General features: G+C 42.4%; 2 protein-coding genes and 1 long non-coding RNA gene across 5 annotated transcripts in view; 2 read left to right on the forward strand and 1 right to left on the reverse strand.

Annotated features, from left to right (window-relative positions):
* virma (vir like m6A methyltransferase associated) overlaps positions 1–382 on the forward strand; it is a 43,825-nt gene extending 43,443 nt beyond the window's left edge. For all 3 annotated transcript variants that reach the window (XM_062062872.1, XM_062062873.1, XM_062062875.1), the window contains exon 27: positions 5–382. In XM_062062872.1, coding sequence (XP_061918856.1) covers positions 5–216 — 212 coding nt within the window. In that variant the 3' untranslated portion in view covers positions 217–382. The remainder of the gene's footprint in view (positions 1–4) is intronic.
* Positions 383–2,062: 1,680 nt separating this feature from the next.
* On the reverse strand, positions 2,063–12,155 carry rnf41l (ring finger protein 41, like). The gene is made up of 7 exons (XM_062064172.1): positions 12,126–12,155; positions 11,857–12,041; positions 11,579–11,785; positions 11,366–11,505; positions 6,424–6,586; positions 6,230–6,350; positions 2,063–3,349 (listed from the first exon to the last, which is right to left on the reverse strand). The coding sequence occupies exons 3-7, from the start codon at positions 11,782–11,784 to the stop codon at positions 2,948–2,950; spliced, it is 1,032 nt and encodes a 343-aa protein (XP_061920156.1). The 5' UTR covers position 11,785; positions 11,857–12,041; positions 12,126–12,155; the 3' UTR covers positions 2,063–2,947.
* LOC133660609 (uncharacterized) lies at positions 2,946–4,204 on the forward strand. Its single transcript, XR_009827842.1, has 2 exons — positions 2,946–3,133; positions 3,205–4,204. It is a non-coding gene; the product is annotated as an uncharacterized LOC133660609 (long non-coding RNA).
* Positions 12,156–13,280: the final 1,125 nt, after the last annotated feature.

The raw sequence follows: 13,280 nt of genomic DNA on the forward strand, positions 1-13,280 counted from the left end.
CCAGATGCATATCGCCTTGCTCCACGTGATCGCGCCCCACGTGGCAGAGGAGGCACAGGGCTGTCATGGCTTAGTGGTGGAGGAGGAGGAGGAGGAGGCGGGGGCAACCCGGGCGGAGGAGGAGGAGGAGGCAGAGGATCCCAGATGAGCAAATTTAGCGGTGGGGGAGGAAGCGGAGGCGGCAGGGGCCGACACGTCCGCTCCTTTACCAGGTAAATCCACCTGGGCATTGACTCAAGCCTCTTAGGGCTCCAAATGGACCAATCAGGATCTTGTATGTGCCGTCTTCATGGAAACGCGTCCGTGGTGATCATAATGTCATTTATTTTGTGTTGTTTGATTTTATGTTGTCTTATTCAGAATTAAAGTTCATAGTAATTGACTTTCTCTTTCATTTGTTGTCTTCTTAGTTTAACCTTATGTTGGCCACGATTAGAAAATTTAATATTTTGACCACAGAAAATGATTATGGTACTTTACATCCATTTTCTACTGCTTGTCCCTTTCGGGGTTGCGGGGGGTGCTGGAGCCTATCTCAGGTGCATTCGGGCAGAAGGCGGGGTACACCCTGGACAAGTCCCTACCTCATCACAGGGCCAACACAAATAGACAACATTCACACACTAGGCCAATTTAGTGTTGCCAATCAACCTATACCCGGGTGCATGTCTTTGGAGGTGGGAGGAAGCCGGAGTACCCGGAGGGAACCCACGCAGTCACGGGGAGAACATGCAAACTCCACACAGAAAGACCCTGAGCCTGAGGATCGAACCTTTACAAGATTTTTTTTTTACATTTAAACATTTGTTTAGAACAAATATTTAACAATCATATTTTGAATTTCATATATATTTCATCTTTATTTTAGTTAGGCACTCATTGTTTGAAATACTTGAAAATTCTATATTTTAACCACAGAAAATTATTATGCTATGTTTTATATATTTTTTTAATTCAAGCATTTTTTTGGAAATGCTATTTTTTCTATTTTACTTTACTTTTGTTGGGCACTCATTGTTTGAAGTACTTGAAAATTCAATATTGTAACAACAGAAAATGATTATGCTATGTTGTGTTTTAAATTCAAGCATTTGGGGGAAAAATATTCAACAATCATTTTGATTTTGTTTTATATTTTCTATCCATTTTAATTTACTCAGTTTGAAATATTTGAAAATTCAATATTTTAACCACAAAAATTATTATGCTACGTTACATGATTTTCTTTTTAAATTTAAGCATTTGTTTATAAGAAAATATTTGACAATCATATTTTGATTTTATTTGATATTTTTCTCATCTTAATAAAACCGTTTGTTAGGAGCTCGTTGCTTAAAATACTTGAAAATTCAACATTTTAACCTTAGAAAATGATTATAGTTCCTTACAAGATTTATTTTTAATTGAAGCATTTGTTTGGGGAAAAAAATCATTTTGGATTGTATTTAATATTGTTTTATCCATCCTAATTTACTTTTGTTGGGCACTCATTACTTGAATTATATTTAACAATCATTTTGATTTGATTTTATAGTTTTTCGAATTCAATTTTAACCTTTTGTCAGGCACTCTGAACTACTGGATGCTAATTAAAGTATAGAAAATGATATGTGAAAATTGGCCCTGGAGAGCATACAACATAATTGTATTTTAATATGTATTATTTTTGCTATTAGTAAATATATAAAAATGTTATCTGTATAATTATGATTTTTCTCCTCAACCCTTACAAGCTGAGACAACTGACATGTTTCTGCTGCTTTATGAATAGTTACTTGTTAACTACAAGAAGCTTTACTTTACTTTTTGTGACACTAATCAATAAAAATGAGCCTATAAGTTTATTCATGTCCAGTCAAATGATTCCTTTACAGTAGATTGACGCAAAATCTTTCAAACACAAAAACAATTTTTGCTCCCAAGTATTGACTCCCAACATACCAGAGCACTTCACCCATGACTTTTATACAAAACCCAAAACCAGTGAAGTTGGCACGTTGTGTAAATCGTAAATAAAAACAGAATACAATGATTTGCAAATCCTTTTCAACTTATAGCCAACTGAATAGACTGCCAAGACAAGATATTCAACGTTCGAACTGGAAAACTTAATTTTTTATAAATATTAGTTCATTTGGAATTTGATGCCTGCAACATGTTTCAAAAAAGCTGGCACAAGTGGCAAAAAAGACTGAGGAAGTTGAGGAATGCTCATCAAACACTTATTTGGAACATCACACAGGTGAACAGGCTAATTGGGAACAGGTGGATGCCATGAGTGGGTATAAAAGCAGTGTCTATGAAATGCTCAGTCATTCATAAACAAGGATGGGGCGAGGGTCACCACTTTGTTCCCCATACAGGTTTTGGAGCAACATATGTTGCCATCCAAGCAATGTCTTTTTCATGGACGCCCCTGCTTATTTCAGCAAGCCAAGCCACGTGTTACAACAGCGTGGCTTCATAGTAAAAGAGTGCGGGTACTAGACTCGCCTGTCTGTAGTCCAGACCTGTCTCCCATTGACAAAATACCACAACGGAGACTCTGGACTGTTGAACAACTTAAGATGTACATCAAGCAAGAATGGGAAATAATTCCACCTGAGAAGCTTAAAAAATGTGTCTCCTCAGTTCCCAAACGTTTACTGAGTGTTGTTAAAAGGAAAGGCCATGTAACCCAGGTAAAAATGCCCCTGTGCCAATTTTTGTGTTGCTGCCATTAAATTCTGAGTTACCGATTATTTGCCAAAAAAAATTAAGTTTCTCAGTTCGAACATTAAATATCTTGTCTTTGCAGTCTATTCAATTGAATATAAGTTGAAAAGGATTTGCAAGTCATTGTATTCTGTTTTTATTTACGAATTACACAACGTGCCAACTTCACTGGTTTTGGGTTTTGAAGTTCAAATGTGTCCTTATTATTTGGCTGATCTTCATTGCAGTCTTGTCAGATGACTGTGACCTCCCGACTCTTCCTCTTGATGCAGTCCAGCGTCACACTCCTGGTTCCACTCCTGCACGCTCCATCGCTCAGCTGAGGCGAAGCAGGAGAAGTTGATGCATCCAACGGTGATTGAAGTGATGGACTGGAAAGATTGAAGGAAATCTCCCTTCTCTGGTGCCTCAATGACTCGTAGGTGGCTTCCCATGCAGGGCTCTGTTGAGGACTCTCCTGAAGGTTCTCTCTGCCCACCTGTTTCACAGACTGCTGACTCTTGGCAGGGTGTAGGTCCCTGAGAAGCTCCAACAATTCCTGCTTCTCCAGCTCCACCTCTGCCAACTCCTGTCTCCTTAGGCGCTCTGCTCCAAGAAGCGCACGCATGTCCGCCATCACACGGGACAACTGGCCCTGAATAGCAAAAATTGGGAGTTGTTAAAACCTTTTCTCAAATCAAATTAAAATGTTGGTTTATACATACAGTATATAAACCACATCTCCTTTCACTTCTAGCCTTGTTTTGTATACTGGAGAACCAGAGTCCTCTACAGCGGACTTTTGATTTTAGTCTTATTTTGTCAGAGTTACTTCTGTTTTTAGAGACCTTCTGCAAAACACCTAGTCAAAGGATCATCCTAATGAAAGCACTCTTAAGGCTTTTAGGAATCTGCTGCAAAAATGTGAGTCTCTCACACGTTTTATGGATTGAACTCGTTGGCCACCAGTTGAATAGCCAAAGTCATGAAAAAGAGAGGACCTAAAATGGAACCTTGAGGACCACCACTAGTATACCTGAATATACTGACTGCATCTAGAGCAGTGTTTTTCAACCTTTTTTGAGCCAAGGCACATTTTTTGCATTGAAAAAATCCGGAGGCACACCACGTGTCATGTCTGTGTGATCATGTTTTGTTTTAGTTATGTTCGGTTTTGTTTTTGGACTATTTGTGCACTCTTGTTTTGTCACCATGACGACCGATTAGTTGCACCTGTTTTCACGTTCGGTCTCACACACCTGTTGTCAATCATGTCTGTATTATTTAAGTCCATCGTTTTCAGTTAGTCTGCCTGGCGACATCACACTTTATGATCACTCTTCTTCGTGCCATGTTCACAGTTCCATGCCAAGTAAGTTTTTGTTTCTTGTTCATAGTTTTTTGCCTTTGTGCAAGTCTTTTGTTTTCATTAGCCAAGTTTTGTACCTGCCCTGTGAGCGCTTTTCGTTTGTTCTTTTTTGATAGTGTTAAATAAAATCATGTACTCACATTCACGTCTTGCCCGCGCCAACTTTCCGTTGCCTTCCGGAAAAACAAACCCCAAGGATCAAGTCTTGACATTATGTTGCCAGCATAACAGTTTTTCCGCACAAAAGTTGGACAGTTTGGACGAGGCAGCGTGGGAGGTCCTCCGCACCATGGAGGAGGAAACGCTGCGCTACTCTTCCGTGGAGTGCAGAGATCTGATGTGGGGGCCAAATGGAAGACTGGTGCCAATAAACTCCGTGTGGCCACACGACGTTGGCGCGTCGCTCCATTCCCGGAAACGCCGGCAAAAGTGGAAGCCGTCAGGAAGAGCTTCTCCGAGCCGACAGGACGCGTCACTCCCGCAAGCTCCTCCCCCTCCGGGCAGAAGCAAGCCACAGGCAGCCCGGCTTCACCCTGATGACATCACAGCTCAAGATTTTTTTTCTCTGAACTCTTTTTTTTTTGTCAGCCGCCCCCAAGAGACTTCAAGACCAAGATTCAACATTATCAGAACATGTTTTTGGAAATTAGATCTTGCCAAACCAGGCCATCCAGATTTCAAGCCCCGCCCCCCAGGACTCAAGCCATGCCCAAGTCACAAAAAAAATATTTTTTTTCACCCACAAAAGCCCAGGTGGGGGGGAAGGAGAGACATTTTGGACAATTTAGAGGGGAGGATTCTACCCCCCTCCTGGCCTCCCTCCACCCACCCCAAAAAACGGTTCCAGACAGCGGGGAGCGCGTCTGGTATCCGCTCCTTGAGGGGGGGCTAGGGCTGGGAACTGTTCAGGTGGGGTGGCTCAGCATCGTCACGCCAAGCCACAGCCTCCAGCACGGCCACCACCACCAGTCTTTCGGCCTGCTAAGCCGCAACCTCCGGGTCGGCCACCACCACGCCAAGCTCCTCCACGCCAAGTGCCACCAGTTGCAGCTCCACAACGCCAAGTGCCGCCGGTCGCAGCTCCACGACGCCAAGTGCCGCCGGTCGCAGCTCCACGACGCCAAGTGCCGCCGGTCGCAGCTCCACGACGCTAAGTGCCGCCGGTCTCAGCTCCACGACGCCAAGACCAAGATGTATGCCAAGACCAAGATCTTCAGCTCTCACTGGATCGGTTCGCAGCCGAGTGTGAAGCGACTGGGATGAGAATCAGCACCTCCAAGTCCGAGTCCATGGTTCTCGCCCGGAAAAGGGTGGAGTGCCATCTACGGGTTGGGGAGGAGACCCTGCCCCAAGTGGAGGAGTTCAAGTAACTCGGAGTCTTGTTCACGAGTGAGGGAAGAGTGGATCATGAGATCCACAGGCGGATTGGTGCGGTGTCTTCAGTAATGCGGACGCTGTATCGATTCGTTGTTGTGAAGGAGCTGAGCCGGGAGGCAAGGCTCTCAATTTACCGGTCGATCTACGTTCCCATCCTCACCTATGGTCATGAGCTTTGGGTTATGACTGAAAGGACAAGATTACGGGTACAAGCGGCCGAAATGAGTTTCCTCTGCCGTGGCGGGGCTCTCCCTTAGAGGTAGGGTGAGAAGCTCTGCCATCCAGGGGGAGCTCAAAGTAAAGCCGCTGCTCCTCCACATCGAGAGGAGCCAGGTGGTTCAGGCATCTGGTCAGGATGCCACCCAAACGCCTCCCTAGAGAGGTGTTTAGGGCACGTCCGACCGGTAGGAGGCCACGGGGAAGACCCAGGACATATTGGGTAGACTATGTCTCCCGGCTGGCCTGGGAACTCCTCGGGATCCCCCGGGAAGAGCTGGACGAAGTGGCTGGGGAGAGGAAAGTCTGGGCTTCCCTGCTTAGGCTGCTGCCCCCGCGACCCGACCTCGGATAAGCGGAAGAAGATGGATGGATGGATGGATGGATGGTATCAGAGTTGCAACATGTAATGATGACCAAAGAACTGAATCATAATGGGGCCATCATCCATATTATTCAGCTTCTTTGTATACATGTATGGCAACTTAGAAGGTTAATGATACAGTTTTGACCCTGGAACAGATGGAAGTACTCTGCAGTGAATACCAGTTGGGAAGATTGTCAGCACGTTACCTTCACCTCCTCCACTTCGTTCTTCAGCTGCGACTCTTTCTGCACCATGTGTCTCCTCTGCGAGTCCAACCGAGACTCCATCTCCCGTCTCACCTCCTCCACCTTGCACAGCATCTCCACCCTAACATGTGGGAAATGCAAAGCTCAGCCCACACAGAAGGTCTGAAAGGTAACGCGGTGTTTGCCATACACACCGCAGCATCTCCACTTCAGTGCGCAACTCTGCCACACAGTTGTGATGCGGCTGCTCGGTGGAGAGAAGGGTGTGGCCGCAGCCGTATGGACACTCTCTGCTGCAGAAGCTACATTCGGACAGGTGCTCCTCCAACCCACGCCTCTCTACCTGGGCGGGACAACCTGGCAAGAAACAGGCCTTTTCAGCTACATTCACCACAAAATACTATCTGCATGCTGCAGCACTGCAAAAAACAAGCCACTCTGCATGCGGTAATTACTATACTGTACCTACCACAGAGGTAACACATGTACTCGCCACCTGTCAACAACAACAACCATGTTGAGACAACAGGCGTAATTGTGCACAAAGTCATTAAAGAATGATGGGAAGTTGACCCCGGCTGCCCGCCGAACAAATCCCATAGACGCACCATGGTTGCCATGTTGACTAAGGTGCCACCTGTTGCGCTCGAACAGATCAAATTACTTTTATGATACAATATTGTTACATACTACAGTAATCAAGTCACATTTAAATTAGATGCAGTGTCTACACCTTTAATAGTGTATGTATACCTTTTTTAAATGGAACTTGAATGGACTTTAGAGCAGTCAGTTTATATATATATATATATATATATATATATATATATATATATATATATATATATATATATATATATATATATATATATATATATATACACACACACACATATACAGTATACTTGAGTGGAGCCTATGAGAGCCACTCTATTCTGCTCTATAAAGCTTTTAAAAACATCCAAACACCTCCATTAGGATTTAATATGCATGATGTAAGTATATACTGTATGTAATGTAGTAACAGGCACATTTATAATAACATTTAATATTTACAGATTCTGATCGTTTTAAACATACGCAGCACATTCATTTAAAAAACGCATCGCAACAATAACATTACAGATTAAAAGTCACTGCAGACTTTATGAGAGCCAACAAACACAATAATACATCACTTACTAGGGCTGCGAATCTTTGGGTGTCCCACGATTCCATTCAATATCGATTCTTGGGGTCACGATTCGATTCAAAATCGATTTTTTTCGATTCAACGCGATTCTCGATTCAAAAACGATATTTTCCCGATTCAAAAGGATTCTCAATTCATTCAATACATAGGATTTCAGCAGGATCTACCCCAGTCTGCTGACATGCAAGCAGAGTAGTAGATTTTTGTAAAAAGCTTTTATAATTGTAAAGGACAATGTTTTATCAACTATTGCAATAATGTAAATTTGTTTTAACTTTTAACCTAACCTAACCTATCCCATAACTCCGGAGGCTCGTTGGGGCACCACAGACGATCTGTTGACCAGCTCTCTCCATCCCTCTCTGTCCTCAGCAGCTCTCATTGCCTCGGTGAGTTTCAGGTGAGTCCATTCTCCGATGTTATCTTATTATTAAATGAACCAAAAATAAGGCTTATTTTATCTTTGTGAAAATATTGGACACAGTGTGTTGTCGAGCTTATGAGATGCGATGCAAGTGTAAGCCACTGTGACACTATTGTTCTTCTTTTTCTTTTTTATAAATGTCTAATGATAATGTCAATGAGGGATTTTTAATCACTGCTATGTTGAAATTGTAACTAATATTGATACTGTTGTTGATAATATTCATTTTTGTTTCACTACTTTTGGTTTGTTCTGTGTCGTGTTTGTGTCTCCTCTCAATTGCTCTGTTTATTGCAGTTCTGAGTGTTGCTGGGTCGGGTTTGGTTTTGGAATTGGATTGCATTGTTATGGTATTGCTGTGTATTGTTTGGTTGGATTGATTAATTAAAAAAAATATATATTTTTTTTAAATTTAAATTTAAAAAAAAAAATTAAAAAATCGATTTTTTTAAAAATGAGAATCGATTCTGAATCGCACCACGTGAAAATCGTGATTCAAACTCGAATCGATTTTTTACCACACCCCTATCACTTACTGTACAATGTTTGCTGTCATTAGGATGCCGACTGCTAGGAGCTTCCTATATTCCCATTTAGATGAAGAATGACTCATAATACTCGCGAGGAAAAGGGGAGTGGAACCAAGTGTCCTTTTGTCTCGTTCTTGCCATTCCCGGGTCTAAATTGGCTGTCAAAGTGTACCAACTTGTCGCATTACATTCTCGTTTTTCTACTATTCAGGTGAGAGGCATGATTTATGATCTACAATAAACTTCCATGAACAGGGAAGCAAGGAAACAGCTGACCACTCGATGATGTATAGACATTATCCAACATAATAAAGGAGCCCAAACATGCCTACAAGATGACAAGTGAGGAAGATGAAAGTGGTCAAGTTTGTCTCTGAGTTAAGCGCCTGTGGGACATCTTTAAAGGGGACCTATGGTGATTCTACTCTACATTTTAAACACTTTCTTCTGTCCTAGATCAGTGATTCTCAAACCGTGGTATATGTACCACTAGTGGTACGCGGGTTCTATCTTGTGGTAGACCAAAGAATCACCTGAATAAAGTACAGTGTTTTATTTTCCTATATTTAAACACTGTGTTTCTTTTCAAACTGTGTGTAATGTTACAGTGGCCAAAAATATGAAATATACTTGTTTAATAAAACTTCTGCATTGTTTAAAAAAATAAAAATAATACTTAGGCCTACTACGCTACTGTATTTTATTGTTGGTCATTATGGTGGTACTTGGTGAGCCAAGTTTTTTCTGAGGTGGTACTTGGTGAAAAATGTTTGAGAACCATTGATCTAGAAAATATGCATTGGATATGCTTTGGTGTAAATTTTGCACCACACTCGGGTGGTGTGACTCTGATGGTACAGCAGCTGGCCCGAAACTTGAGGGTTTCTGGTTCAAATCCAGCTTCCGCCATCCTTGTCACGGCTGTTGTGTCCTTGGGTAAGACACTTTACCACCTAGTTCCCAGTGCCACCCACACACACACGCTAAAGCGCTCTGAGCTTTGAGTCTTAAAGACGGACGTCACCACTACTTTTTCCCCAGATATGGTTGGAAATCAAACATTGTATATAATAACTCGGTCACAACATTAAGCACACCTGCACATGCTCCGATCACTTTAGACTAAATAAAAAAAATCTACTTTTAGCGACATTTATGTCACTGCATGTCGCACATCTGTGTTATTATGCGCATGCCAAGATCAAATTAAAATAATACTTTATCCTACCTTTTTTTGTGTTTCCTCGTAACCTAAAGCTTGACTGAGTGTAAGTAAGTGCTTCCACATCACAACGTAGCCAGACTGCAAAACCCTGCGAAAATAGGCAACCAAAACTGCATGCAAGGTCACGCCAAAATGCATGAACCTTATGAGTTGACGCGTTGACATTGTTGAACACAAGTTTCCAACTTTGTAACTACATTTGTAAGTCAGAAAAGACAAAATGTATCATAGGTCCCCTCTCAGCAGAAGGAAGGAAGGTGGAAGAGCACCAAGTGTCCACATGTGATGTCATCATGGAGGAGCGGAAGAGGATTCTAGTAACAACCTGTGCATGTCCAAGAGGAATAAGGCGGTGCTAGATAACAATGGGGCAGCACGGTGGCAGAGGGGTTAGTGCGTCTGCCTCACAATACGAAGGTCCTGAGTAGTTGTGAGTTCAATCCCGGCCTCGGGATCTTTCTGTGTGGAGTTTGCATGTCCTCCCCGTGACTGCGTGGGTTCCCCCCGGGTACTCCGGCTTCCTCCCACCTCCAAAGACATGCACCTGGGGATAGGTTGATTGGCAACACTAAATTGGCCCTAGTGTGTGAATGTGAGTGTGAATGTTGTCTGTCTATCTGTGTTGGCCCTGCGATGAGGTGGCGACTTGTCCAGGGTGTACCCCGCCTTCCGCCCGATTGTAGCTGAGATAGGCTCCAGCGCCCCCCGCGACCCCGAAGGGAATAAGCGGTAGAAAATGGATGGATGGATAGATAACAATGGTGCTCAGTGCTAGGGCTGCGAATCTTTCGGTGTCCCACGATTCGATTCAATATCGATTCTTAGGGTCACGATTTGATTCAAAATCGATTTTTTTCGATTCAACGCGATTCTTGATTCCAAAAACGATATTTTCCCGATTCAAAACGATCCTCTATTCATTCAATACATAGGATTTCAGCAGGATCTACCCCAGTCTGCTGACATGCAAGCAGAGTAGTACATTTTTTGTAAAAAGCTGTTATAATTGTAAAGGACAATGTTGTATCAACTGATTGCAATAATGTAAATTTGTTTGAACTATTAAATGAACCAAAAATTTGACTTATTTTATCTTTGTGAAAATATTGGACACAGTGTGTTGTCAAGCTTATGAGATGCGATGCAAGTGTAAGCCACTGTGACACTATTGTTCTTTTTTTACATTTTTTATAAATGTCTAATGATAATGTCAATGAGGGATTTTTAATCACTGCTATGTTGAAATTGTAACTAATATTGATACTGTTGTTGATAATATTCATTTTTGTTTCACTACTTTTGGTTTGTTCTGTGTCGTGTTTGTGTCTCCTCTCAATTGCTCTGTTTATTGCAGTTCTGAGTGTTGCTGGGTCGGGTTTGGTTTTGGAATTGGATTGCATTGTTATGGTATTGCTGTGTATTGTGTTGTTGGATTGATTAATAAAAAATAAAAATTAAAAAAACAACAATTTTAAAAAAATGAGAATCGATTCTGAATCGCACAACGTGAGAATCGCGATTTGAATTTGAATCGATTTTTTCCCACACCCCTAGTGCTCACACTAAAACGTGTACTTTTCAGATAATAGTAAATCTGACTACTTTAAAGTATACCCAAGCTTCACCTCTGTAGACCGTATTATAAAGCGATTTGTGGGAGTACTGCAGCTGAGATAGGCTCAACACCCCCCGCGACCCCGAGAGGGACAAGCGGTTGAAAATGGATGGAAGGATGCAGTAGTAAAAAAAAAAAAAAGTTCCATACCGGGGTTAGAGCATGACACAAAAGCGTAGTCGCACTCATCCTCGTGGGCATGCAGACTCTCCAGCGAGCACACGGCGTCACACCCGTGTCCTGCATTCACACAACGGATCTGCAGACGGCTCAGGTCGTTACGCATGTACCTGCCAAAACACACACACACATGCAATGATATGACGAAATGAGAATATGACAACAATGGAAGGTATGCTTCACCTGTACAGAGGTTTGAGACCGCCCACATCCAGTGGCTGTCTATCCTCTGGACAGGTGTGGTGATGGAGCAGCCAGCTGCTGATGCAGGCGCTGCAGAAGGCGTGTTCACAGGGCGCCTGGAGGGGCCGCTCCAGCACGTCTCGACACACACAGCACAGCAGCCCCTCGTTCACGTAGCCCACAAACCTCTCCAAGTCATACCCCATCCTGCAACAACAAAAAAGCACACATGAGAATGCAGAACTTTTGCACGTCACTTTCCCTCATGTCTTAATTACCTTTTCTCTGTTGACTTTTATCTCCAAGCTAGGCGTTGCCCTTCTTCAGTCCTTGCCGCTCCATACACCTGAGGGTCTCCTCTCTCTGAAGGCCCGCCCCTACATGTGGGAGTGCATCTCCATGGAGAAGTATCCCTGGCAACAAAGGCTTGAAGAAGCAGCTGTCAGACGAGGATGGACCAGAGCTGAGGGACAAATGAGACCGAATTATATGTCAAATGTCAACGCATGTCGCTGCATGGTCAGCTGTTTTGTGCTGCTGCCCTCACATCGCTGCTGCCTTTTCCTGTACATTACTCTCGCTCTCTCCCTGGATGTAGGATGAACTCGGATTAAACTCTGATTGGATTAAAGGCTGCACAACATGGATGACGTCAAAAATCAACAGGCAACCTCAACTCCTGCATGCCTTCTATTCATTGCCACACACACTAGCAAAAGTATTTACCACCTCATGATAAAGTCCATTATCTTTACCATTATATTGAACTACTGCACTGTATTGGCACATCTCATGCAACTTTATTTAAGTAACCCTTTTCAGCATTGAATTAGCAAATACAGTAACACCTCAATTTGCCATCTTAATGGTTCTGCAACAAAGCTCTTAACAAGGAACACTTGCATCTCAAATCGACATCGCCCATTCAAATTAAAAGTTGTGACTTGCCCCCCCCCCCAAAATAGCACATTTTTAACATGTTACATGCCTTTTAAAAAATAAAAACAAACTTTCAGATAAGAAACATTGTGTAACAACAATTTAAAAAAAATCCTACGAATAACTACTGTAGTTTTTAAAGTAATGTAATAGTAATGTACAGTATTAACTTTTAGAGTGGATATTTCCAGCAGAGGTGTCCAAACTTTTTGACTTGGGAGCCGCAATGGGCTGAAAAATTTGGTCGAGGGCTGAATGCCGACTGCATGTAAAGTAACTATGTATACAGTACAGGCCAAAAGTTTGGACACACCTTCTCATTCAATGTGTTTTCTTTATATCCATGACTATTTACATTGTAGATTGTCACTGAAGGCATCAAAACTATGAATGAACACATGTGGAGTTATGTGCTCAAAAAATAGTTGAAATAACTGAAAACATGTTTTATATTCTAGTTTCTTCAAAATAGCCACCCTTTGCTCTGATTACTGCTTTGCACACTTTTGGCATTCTTTCGATGAGCTTCAAGCCCACCTGTGACGTGAAAACCATTTAAGGTGACTACCTCATGAAACTTATCAAGAGAATACTAAGAGTGTGCGAAAAAGTAATCAGAGCAAAGGGTGTATTATATCAGTGGTCCCCAACCACCGGGCCGCGGACCGATTGGTACCGGGCCGAATAAGAAATTGAACAAAAAAAAAAGAAAAAAATTTTTTTTTTTAATTTTTTTTATTATATCAACATAAAAAACACAATA

The sequence above is a fragment of the Entelurus aequoreus genome, linkage group LG11 (assembly GCF_033978785.1).
Source record: "Entelurus aequoreus isolate RoL-2023_Sb linkage group LG11, RoL_Eaeq_v1.1, whole genome shotgun sequence".
Classification (NCBI taxonomy): Eukaryota; Metazoa; Chordata; class Actinopteri; order Syngnathiformes; family Syngnathidae; genus Entelurus; species Entelurus aequoreus.